The 12,190-nt window shown below is 34.9% G+C and overlaps 1 protein-coding gene across 1 annotated transcript; it reads left to right on the top strand.

Annotated features, from left to right (window-relative positions):
- On the top strand, positions 1-9,110 carry LOC117111891 (cytochrome P450 2D6-like). Its single transcript, XM_033254917.1, has 5 exons — positions 1-745; positions 5,694-6,313; positions 7,029-7,353; positions 7,707-7,930; positions 8,180-9,110. Exons 1-4 carry the CDS (start codon positions 400-402, stop codon positions 7,886-7,888), a joined length of 1,473 nt encoding a protein of 490 aa, XP_033110808.1. The 5' UTR covers positions 1-399; the 3' UTR covers positions 7,889-7,930; positions 8,180-9,110.
- Positions 9,111-12,190: the final 3,080 nt, after the last annotated feature.

Here is a 12,190-nt window from a genome sequence, read left to right as displayed (position 1 = left end):
GTGGAAAATAGTAACAAGTTACATAATTAGATAAAATACGAGTTGCATGCTATCAACATATTATCCTAAGTATTTGAGATGGATTTTTTTTTTTTTTACAAGATGTTAATTATGGTGCCGATTATTCATGAAATATACAATGCAATTTAAACCAAACCTGAAGAAACGAAAAAGCGCGTAAGATAGGTCCTTAATAATATAATATGGTCGTTCGCAAGCAGTGTGCGAAAGAAACCAATTATTCGGTACCAGTACTGTAACTTGACCGTATTTTAACATTCATTCATGCTTGACAGGTATTAAATCAGGAAGGAGTCCGGATAAATTGACAGCTATAACAATGTAGGAACTCATAAGTACAGGATACTAGTGGAACTTACCAAAACATAGGCCTACAAAATGTTATTCTTCGATGCGATACCGACAACAGTCGATATCCAAACAATTGTTTTGTTTTTCCTAGTATTGCTATTATCATTAAGACTTCTCAAGTCTAACAAGCTACCACCAGGTCCTCGTGGATGGCCGATCATCGGTTCTATCCCGCACATCGACAAGGAATCGTATTTGACTTTCGACAAATGGGCTAAAGAGTATGGAGACATATACACTGTGAAGTTAGGCTGGTCTACAGCTGTGATGATAAGTAGCTATGATGCTATAAAAAGTACGTTGAAAGATCAAGGAGACAAGTTTGCAGACAGACCTCTTTTACCTATTGTAGAATTAGGCATCACGATACCAGGTAAGACTCGATAACATGAGATTTAAGGTCTATTCTTGTAGGTGAAGCCGACTTCCTAAGGACTCCAAAAGTGTTGAAGTATTGTTTACTGAGTTCGGTTTGTTTCGCTGCGTCCGTATTAGACTGTGCTGTGTAATGGTATCTGTAACCTTCTTACTTCACAATAAAAAGATAATGATAGTAATTAGATCTAAATAAATAAAACAATGGGATTACAATGTCAATATAAAAACGTAGGATGACACCTCCACCAAGAATAATAACATAATATTAAATATGATATACATATCAAACATATCCACCTATTGTGGATATTATTTGTTGGGGTTTTTTAATTTTGTGTCTAGATTAAAACAAAAAACTTTATTGGCTTTGAATAATCGGGATCGATATTTGTGGTACTTTTGTTATTTTATTGACTTTTTAAATTAAAGTTAAGGTCGAGTTAGAACTATACATGCATGCATAGGCCTTGGTGAATCTGCAACAATCGTTTCGGAACAATAGTCATTGGTTAGTCGTTATCAAACTGCTATTAAATGTCAACCACCCGTTAGCCTTCATAATGGAATTGTTTTCTATCGCAAGTTCAGTGGGTTGAAGATCTTGTATTTGTCTAATTCTGTTGGATTGGTAGTTGTACTGTCCTGCTGAGTAGCATTACGGATACTGCGCCTAAATCTAAATATAAATTTTCAAGTTGAATTGTTAGAAATACCACAACTATATCTTCACCACTATTTCCTCATTTTAAAATTGATTCACTCATCATTTTTACGGGTTATTTAAGACAATTGATATTTTTGTAAGAGTAACTTTTAGAGTCACTATTTTTCATTGACATTTCGTGCAAAATTCTGAAGTCTTAGTAATAGTAATGTGTAGTGTATATAGCGCATTTCTCAATAATTGTTATTCTCATGGCGCTTATAGAAATATTTTAACCAGGAAATAGCCAAAAAATAACTAGAAACCAAATAGCGAAAATAAACAAACATAATCTTGTAATACATAAATACACCGTCTCACCAAAATAACAATAAGAACCCAATTTTAGCTATACACTATAAACTTTGTTCAACATCATAAAAATTCACTGCCAGTAACCAGGTTCATCCAACGCATGATGACCCCTCGATAGGAGACGGACGACTTGATAGATTGTAATACGAACACCTTTTTATCTATAATTTAAAATAGTTATATTTTTATAAACAAAAAGTTCATCCTTCATCACATAAACGATATATTCGATACGGTATTTCGAAAAAAAAAATCATTCATTGGCAGCCGAAGATGAATTTCAGAAATAATTTAAGAAGCTTTATTTTACAACACCAATTTACACGAAAACAAATCATTACAGGTGACAGATGATCCGACGAAACTAACATTAAACCAATTAAAGAAAGGACCGCCTGATTGCACTACTTAGGTTATTTATTGTATCGCGTTTTTGTTATATTTCCTATAATTGTTTTGAATGCATGAATAACTACCAAATACTTTGTAGCCATTTATTTTCGCGATTTTACAATTTGAAATATTTAGCCTCATTTATTTTCGCTCACGATTTTTGAGAGTTTCAGTCTACTCTTATGTAATAATTAGCCTTAAATGAAATGATTGCCTTAAAGGATATGATTGCAGCCGACTTTCTACTGAAATATTATTACAAAAAAAATATAGTTAACCTTAGATTTAAAAAACTTAATTACCAGTCATCATTATAAGTAATGTGAATTACGTAATGGCACACTGATCGATGAAACGCAAACATTTAGTACCGGTATCAGGTAAAATTATTCGTGGTTCTCAACCTGGGGTCCACCAATATAAATAAAATGGAGGTCCACCAAGCCAAGGCAAGGACGTAGCCATGATTTTGAAAGGGGGGGGGGGGAGGAGCCGTTATGCGAATTACGTAGGACCCCGGCGGAGTCCAGGGGGCGAATACCCTGCGAAGTAGCGCACTCTGAACGTTCTTAGGACTGTTTGAGAGGATAAAGTGAAAATTGCAATAGACGCATTATAAATAAGCGCAACAATAATTATATAATAAATCAACACTGGCAGATCCAAGAATTCGAAAGAGAGGTGAACCAGGGAGGGACTTTCACAGACCGAGGAACCACCCACCTCTGATTAGGGCAAGGAGGTGTAAAAATAAATTAGGGCATCTCTAGATGGCCGGAAATTACACTCTCACACTTAATTTGAATATATTTTTCCCTTAAAAAATGAAGGAGGGGGGGGGGGCTTGAATCCATTTCTGCTCAAAACATTCTTTATCCAAAATAGTCATAATCACGAACAATGAAAACCAGATAATCCCGACATGAAAAACCAGATCACATTCTAAAAAAAAATGTATGGACCCTCGCCTCAGTACCGGTAGTTACAAAGTCATACTGTTCTATTTTCTCTATGGTCATACATCAGGAGCCGACTCGATGGAGTTTAATGTAATACCCAGGGAAGGGCACAGATCTGTTTTGAATGGTGGAGTGGGGTGGGGGACATTTTTTGTCGACACTCACCTCAGACCCACCATGGTTGGAGCTGAGGTGAGAAAATTGGAGGAAATAGGCCTAGTACCTCTAGATGGCCAGAAATAAAACTTTTTATATGCATCATCATCATCACATCACCATTAGTCAAAATGAAGCGCAAAAAAAAATAAAAATAAAACATTCTCATGATCTTTTATCAGGGATTTTTGACAACCATACAGATCTTATTAATGTGTGTGTGATATACCATAGAAAACAAAGCTTAAAAACATTGTCTTTGAGTATGTACTTTACATAGGCCTACTTCAAAAACGTGATTTCACAACCACCTCAGCCCCACCATTGTTGGGGCTTAGGTGAGAATATTTGAGGAAATAGTACCGGTACCTCTAGTTGGCCAGAAATGACACTTTAATATAGTAAAATTCATCATCATTACATTACCATTATATAGTCAAAATGAAACGCAACAAATTTCTCATGATCTTGTATCAGGGATCTACTTAATATCCAGGACAACTTAGGCCTAACTATAGCTTACTAAGCTTTAGGGCCTACTATAATTATGATCAACAAATCACAACTTTGTTTTGCATTTAGCACACTATCTTCACTTTTTATTGCTATATATAATATTATCAATTACTACTTTCGTCATCAACATCATCATCATCATCATCATCATCATCATTGTTATTATATTATTACTATTAATAGTAGTATTATTAAACAAAACTTTAAAGAAACTTGCAAAAGGATAAAAACGAAACTGAACCATACAGTATCGCATTTCTATCTTAAAAGACCTGGCCTGAGATTTATGGATTTAAGATTTTTTTAAATCACGCTTGGGCCTATGTGTTCTTTTAGGCCTATGTATAACGTGTACTGATGCATATTTACACGTTTTAGAAGTATTCATTTTGAGTGATCCCAGGAAAGAATGTGTATTGGCTCAAGAACAAGCTTTAAAATTTTAACACTGTGTACAAAGGGGGGGGGGGGCTGGATACGTCCCTGAGCCAAAGTGGTCCGCAGGGGGTCCGCGAGAAATTTGGGAGTCCGCTAGATTATTAGAACAACTTTTCAACATTTCATTATTTGTTCTTGTCTTACAATCGTGTGATCATGCCTTGACAATAATTAAATACCTTTGACAGGCATAACCAACAAATACTACTGACTTAGAACTGGTTTTAATACAACCATTGAAACTCCATTTATTGGTAGAGAACAAATGTTCGTCTTTAATCCTCTTCTCAGAGGTGTAACTAGCGGTTTTGGCGCCTGGTGAAAGAATAGAAATGGCGCACCTTTCCGCTCCAAGATTCTGTTATGAGTTTTAAGTTCCAGGTTCATAAATTTGGCGCTCCTCAGTTTGGTACTCCGGTACGTGCCCTGCTCTGCACCCTTGTAGTTACGCCTATGTCTCTATCTACCTAAGTAATAATAATAATAATAATAATAGTAATAATAGTAATAATAATAATAATAATAATAATAATAATAATAATAATAATAATAATAATAATAATAATAGTAATAGTAGTAATAGTAGTAATAGTAATAGTAGTAATAGTAGTAATAGTAGTAATAGTAATAGTAGTAGTAGTAATAGTAATAGTAGGAATAGTAATAGTAGTAATAATAATAGTAATAATAATAATAATAATGATCATGATAATAATGATAATGATAATGATAATGATAATGATGATAATGATAATGATAATGATAATGATAATGATAATAATAATAATAATAATAATAATAATAATAATAATAATAATAATAATTATAATAATAATAATTTATAAAGCGCACATCTCCACCAAAGGTGCTCAAGGCGCATAGACAATTAAACCAACAAGATCCAAATAATTCCCAGACGAATTTTCAGCAAAATCCGAATACCAATTATCCCATCGAGGCAATGTTGCTCCCCATATAAGTATACGCAGATACCCAAAGGCAGTATGTTGAGCATCAGCACCTTCCACCCCAGGATAAGCCCGGGCTCCACTACCGTCCACTGCAACAGGAGCTGCATTGCGTCGACAGAGAAAAGTGGTATCATATGTGTTTATTTTTTTTTATTTTTTTTTTTTTAATTTTTTTTTTTGTGAGTAATATAAGTGATCAGTTTCGGTGACAAATATAATGCTGATCACTTCTATACTGGTGACAGCACCAGTCATCAATTATCTGATCAGAATTCCATAATCACGTTTCGTGACTGCATCATAAATGATGATGTCACAAAACTGATACTTGTCAGATCTATTAGGTAGAATCGAGTGGTTTATGAACCATCTGTGTGTTAAATGATACCTCGTTTATTTCACGTCAGTGCTAGTTTAAACATTTCTTTTAAAAAGATTGGTTTTAAAACATATTTTCCGTTTTTGTAAGTCGAAACTCTCTTCAATTTACAGGAAGTCTGGTTTTCGATAATGGCCAAGCCTGGAATGATCGACGGCGCTGGACCAATGGAGTTCTACGTAACTTTGGTCTTGGGAAGAAAAGCTTAGAAAGTCGGATAAATATTGAAGCAGATTACTTATGTCAAGAAATTGATAAGAACAGTGGTTCATTCAATCCATTACACTGTGTGAATAATGCAGTGTCCAATATCATCTGCTCTATCAGCTTCGGCGATAGATTCGAGTACAGTGATCCCGAATTTAAAGAACTTTTAGAGGGGCTGGGTTACTTGCACACACGCACTACTTTCGTGGCCCCAGTAAACGCCATTCCTTTGCTGTTTTACACACCAATGTATAGTCGATATCGTGATGTTGTAACATTTATGAAAGCCTTCATTAAAGACATTATACATCAACATCATGAGACGTTTGATTCTGGTGATATTCGTGACGTCATTGACGCATACATTGCGGAATCTGAGAAGGAGCATTTTGATCCAGGTTTGTTTTCAGAGGGTTTACTATGGCGAATAGTTTTAGATCTGTTCGGTGCTGGAACAGAAACTACAACTACTACTATTTTGTGGATGATTCTGTATTTGGTAAACTACCCGGATGTTCAAAATAAGGTAGGCCTAATTACCGTAGCCATTTTCACAACCAATATACAGAGCTTGTTGACAACCATGAATGTATAAAATAAAAACTGATAATTTCGATTCAACGCTACTAAACGCAAGCCGGGTGGTCTAGTGGCTATGACACCTAGGCAGAATAACTTATACAGAATGAGAAATACCAACAACTACAAAATACATTGAACATTAACAAATATGAACGAGCAGGCCAACAAAAACAGTTAACACAAAGAACGGAGATATATAATTACTGTAATTTTAGAAAATATTTTAAAGAAAAGTAAATAACGAAGAAGAAAATTTAATACTAATTAACGTTTAAAAAAGTTTATCTTTATTTTGAAATTACTGAATGACGGGAATTCTAGAATTTTTGCTCCTGTGATTTTCAATGAACCATTCGTTTACGGAGCTTTCGATTGCACGACGACGGTAGGACGTAGAACTTAATGACGTCACTAAAAGTCATCTGTTAAGTTATCATCGCGTGGATTCTAGGACGTAATTTGGTCAAATAGCGACGTATGCTGAGAACGTAGGACGCCCGGTAAGACGGTCACGCGTGTATGATTCCGTTAGCGTCACGTCGTCGCGCAAATCGAACGCTATCAATGAATCTGTCAACAAGATTACCTAACATAGTTATAAAAAATGAAATTGTTATATGTGATTATAGACCTATATGTTCTTGTTTTTTTTAATAAAGTTACAACAAGAGATCGACGAAATTCTAGGTCAGGAGAAGCGACCGGCTTGGGACGATCGTCATTCAATGCCTTACTTAGAGGCTACAATAATGGAGGTACAGCGGCTTAGCAACGTTATCCCGATTACGTTACGATCTACTACCGAAGACATTGAAATAAACGGCTACAAGATTCCTTCTGGTTTTACAATATTCGTAAACCTATGGAGCGTACACCATGACCCTGACCACTGGGAAAGACCTTTCAACTTCGAACCGGAACGGTTTTTAATGGACGACTTAAAAACTTTTAGGAAGAAACAGGCTTTTATTCCGTTTGGCACAGGTATGTATGTACAACGCCAACATTAAATAATGACTAATAATATCACTCGCCTCAACTTCCACATAATGAACCTCTCTGAATTGTCAATCAATCTTAACAACTGACCAATCAGTATACAGGGTCAGTAATACGCAAATGTTCTACAATACATATACTTTTAGGTTTACGGTGTTTTTTATGGGACCTTGGAAAGACTATCCAAAGAACATTCTACTTTTACTTGAAGAAGCAGCAATCCTCATTTTATTGTTATAAATGTGTTTAAGAACTGCATTACGATCCAGGAAATATGAGTTTGATTAGAATTATTATAATAACTGTATGCATGTATCATAATTACGATTTTCTTTCAGGTCGAAGAGGATGTATTGGTGAGCTTCTGGCTAGAATGGAACTTTTTCTATTCACTGCCAACCTCATTCAGCGGTTCACATTTAAGGTTCCGGATGGTAAACCGACTCCGTCGTTAAATGAGTGTGTACCTGGTTTAACCCGGTCACCTAAGCCATACGAAATATACGTTATTAAACGATGAATGATTCATAGACTGGTTTCATTTCCAGATTTACGATAGAATATGCATGTATATTATGTAACAGAACCATGCGATTACATTAGAAATCTAACCAATAGCATATATATTTTGAAATATTAATGTCGTTAAATGAGTGTGTACCTGGTTTAACTCTTTACACTTTACACTTGCCTGATAGCGCTTAGAGACTTTTTGTATTTTGCGCTCTATAAATTAATAACCATTAACCCGGTCACCTAGGCCATACGAAATATACGTTATTAAACGATAAATATTTTATAGACTAGTTATTTGCTTGTATATTATGTAACAAAATCATGTTACTAGCGATTACATTAGAAATCTAACCACAACAATAGATTATAGCATATATATTTTGAAATAATAATTTTAAGGAAGGGCTCAGAGACAGATAAAATCGGAAAAAATATATACATTTAAGTTCAAACGGTTGGTCAAAATGGTATAGGCCTAATATACTGTACGTTGGTATAGTATGACGTCATTTCTATTCAATTTTCAGTAGCGGAATGAAAATTGTTTGCACTTTATAATTGACTATAAACACGTCTAATTTCAAATAGGACTTGGTAGTCAACCAAGACAGTGTAAAAATTAATATATTATAATTGAGACGTAATAATATACAGAATTTAGCTAATCACACGTACAGCATGACCTTTGGAAGTATCATATACTAATTTGAGTTCGGAAAATGTGCTTGTGCCGATTTAACGTCCTGACGCGTGCACAGCTCTGGGAGAAATATATCGTAGCACCTTTCTTTCAAATGTCTTACCATTATTGGAAAATTGTTAGGCTTGCAAATTGTTGGCTTGCTTGTTTGTTCTGTGCATTGTTTTGCCTGTTCTTGACTAATTTCTGAATATTTTTTCTTACTAATATTATTACTACTGAAGTTTAAAATAGTCTGGGAGCCTAATTATTGGCCTTGGCCTCCTTGGATCCCGGCACTTGCTTGTAGGCCTACTAGTGTAGTAGTTAAGTGAATAAAGTGTCTAAAGTCTAAAGTTATGAAAGTTAAGTTCCAAGGAAATTATAAAGATGTGAATTGATAAAACAAATTGGAGACATTATTTGTTTTAAAAGAAGGAAATGAAAATTAAGAACGAGAACCGAGATCGATGTTCATGCATTGGTATAGGCCTATATGTGAATGTTTGTTTTTTAAATGATTTGAATAAAAAAATATATTGACAAATTGTTATATTTTTCATGGGGTTTCGCTCCGGTGGACACTTTCGAGAAATTTTCAGCGACGATCATAGTCAGTGTATAGAATATAATCAGTTTTGGTAAAATTAATGTTTATAATATATATGCTTGCTATATAAATCTAGGCCTACTACTTTTATTCATATTGCATATGAAAGAAGTGTTTGTGAAATATCAACGTTAAAACAATACATAGAATTTTCTTAATACCGTGTCCGAGCATTTTTAAACGTTCATATTCTTCAGAATCAGTAGTACTATTAGTATGTATGCTAGCCTATCTTTACACTACTACAACTTAAATAACCGACCAGATTCAGCGCTGCTTTTTATACTTTCAAAGGGTATAGCGCTACTGCTGAATAACGCCAAAAACATGTGTTTTTTGCTCAGCAGAAACAGATCCAAAGACCTGTACGTAAACAGTGTCTAGGGCATAGGGATATTATACAATACCGTAGTCCATTAATTTTCACTCTACACTCGACTACACTCAACCGAATACCAGAGATTTTTGCCTACCCTAACCGTACTATACGCCGTAATAATAATAATAATAATAATAATAATAATAATAATAATAATAATTATAATAATAAATAATAACAATAGTAATAATAATAATAACAATAATAACAATAACAATAATAATAATAAATAATAATAATAAAAAATAACAATAATAATAACAATAACAACAACAACAACGACAACGACGACGACGACAGCAACAGCAGCATCGACAGCGGTAGCGGCAACGGCATCATCATCATCATCATCATCATCATCATCATCATCATCGTCGTCGTCATTATTATTATTATTACTATTAGTAGTAGTACCGGTACTGTATTATTAAAAAAATTACAAAAGGATAAAAACCAAACTGAACCATACAGTACCACATTTCTATATAAGACCTGGCCTGAGATTTATGGATTTAAGATTTTTTTTAATCACGCTTAGGCCTATGAGTTCTATTAGGCCTACATGTATAACGTATGCTGATGCATTTTTATGTTTTAGAAGTATTCATTTTGAGTGATCCCATGAAAGAATTTGTATCGGCTCAAGCACAAGCTTTAAAATTTTAACACAGTGTACAAAGGGGAGGGGAGGGGGAGCCGCGGCTCCCACGGCTCCGCCTGGATACGTCCCTGGTCCACATAAGCCAAAATTGGTCCCAGGGGTGGCGCCAGCAGTGGGGGCAGGGTCTCCTTCAGGGAGAGCTGGCCCTCGTCGGGGGAAAAGCACTATTCGTCGGGGAGAAAAAAATTATGTATTTTCTACATGTTAGTATACCCAAAATCGATTAAATAAGCCTTTTAAAACCCCTAAATTGTCATAATTTTCGGGGCTTTGCCCCGATGGAACACTTTCGAGAGAATTTTTGAGCGACGCCTGACCACGCCCAATGTTTTCGTCGGGGAAATCCCTCCCCCGTCAGGACCTCCGACCCCCCGTCAGGCAAATCTTGGCTCCACCACTGATTGGTTCGGCGTATAATAATTAATTATTATAGTTAGGCCTATAAACCTGTATTTTTCTAGTGTTCATATTTGTTTTTTAATTAAATGATAGATAAATATCTCATCTCTTATTATATAATATGTTTTCATTTGTTATGTAAGTATACAGTCACCAAAATTAAATCAAAATGTATATGATGTTATTTTCGCTTCGCGCCCAGTAAACCTATACTCGTTGGTGTAAAAGTTAGAAAATAAGTTAAACGATATGGTCTTAAATTGTATTGGTCCGTTAGTTTACTTGTTTTACCTTGTTTTGTTTCTTGTGTAGGCCTACTTTCTTAACTCCACGAAATACAAGCATTCATTTCCAAGAGATAACCCCTTCATGTTTATGTAACAGAACGTATTATTGTATGATCTAATACCGTACCCCACACAACTGGAATATTTAAAACTAATAAATCAGTTTTGCATTTCATTTTAGGCCCAAACCAGGCCGAAGCACGGCCGTATAAAAATAAAATGATTTATGCTGTGTACGGTCGCCAGGCCTAGGAAATGTATTATCAGGTGGGTTTGATAAACGTCCACAAAAGCTTAATACGAATCATTCTGTCACTACAAAAAAAAAATGTGCAAGTGTGGGAGAAGCATATTACTTCCCTCGCTCCACAGGAGAAGCAACGGGCAGCAGATGAGTATAAAGCGGCCAGGCCGACGGAGAGCGGCTTTATCCAAGGGGACCGGGTTGAGCGGCTAAAATTTCACGACCCGGTGGACCGATTTTAGTGATCAAAAATCAGTCAGGCAGACCAATTATCATCATTTCTCTACTTGACACTTACAAGAATTAAGTTTTATAGAAATGTATATTTCCATTGAGCCTGTCCTTGGATAGTATGGAACCTTGTAACAGCGTAAACGCACGTAAACTTGTTTATAACTATTAAATTTTGAATAACAAGGTCTAATAGGTCAGTTGTAAACTTTGACTTTGACACTCTGGAAAGGCCAACTGCTCTGCATGCCTTGCCATTAATCTAACGGACTAATTTATGTTTTAAACAAATTAAATATCCATATCTATTCACTAAAGTTTTGCAGATGGTCTATGTTCAGGTAGCACTGGAGAAAAAAATCCTGAAACGCACAATCTCGAAAATAAAACGAAACTTAACTGATTACTGTATGGCATAATAAGAAATATTCTTATTTCACATCTACCAGACTCTAAACCTAAATAATTGCAAAGTAATGTAGTTTATAGATTTAAATGCCCAGGATGATAATAAAGAGTACATTGGTAAAACAGAAAGATGTCGCCTCACAAGAATCAACGTTGCAAAGGAGAAGATTGTTATAAGAACAATTTGTTACATGAACAATTATCTAACTGTTTTTAAACAACATTATAATTGGTATTTCTAAACTTCCTAATATATATGAGTTTGAATCATGTCAACATGAATTATGTGATTCTGATCCGCTATAGACTTAAAGAAGCTTATGCTATACAAAACAAGCCATGCTTAAATAGTGGCTTAAAAACATCCAAGAGTTTAATTTGTTTCTCTAGTTAGGTTTATTGATTATT

This window comes from Anneissia japonica, unplaced genomic scaffold, assembly GCF_011630105.1.
Source record: "Anneissia japonica isolate Jap-2015-1 unplaced genomic scaffold, ASM1163010v1 scaffold287539_len122650_cov154, whole genome shotgun sequence".
Classification (NCBI taxonomy): Eukaryota; Metazoa; Echinodermata; class Crinoidea; order Comatulida; family Comatulidae; genus Anneissia; species Anneissia japonica.
The sequence above is the reverse complement of the archived record's forward strand: the minus strand, read 5'-3'. Positions and strand labels throughout refer to the sequence as shown.

What these genes read in the sequence shown, in the direction of transcription:
- LOC117111891 (XM_033254917.1), top strand. Translation starts at nt 400, where the DNA reads ATGTTATTCTTCGATGCGATACCGACAACAGTCGATATCCAAACAATT. An exon ending in ATTAGGCATCACGATACCAG is followed by an intron (nt 746 to 5,693) that starts GTAAGACTCGAT and finishes TTCAATTTACAG; the next exon opens with GAAGTCTGGTTTTCGATAAT. An exon ending in ACCCGGATGTTCAAAATAAG is followed by an intron (nt 6,314 to 7,028) that starts GTAGGCCTAATT and finishes TTTTTAATAAAG; the next exon opens with TTACAACAAGAGATCGACGA.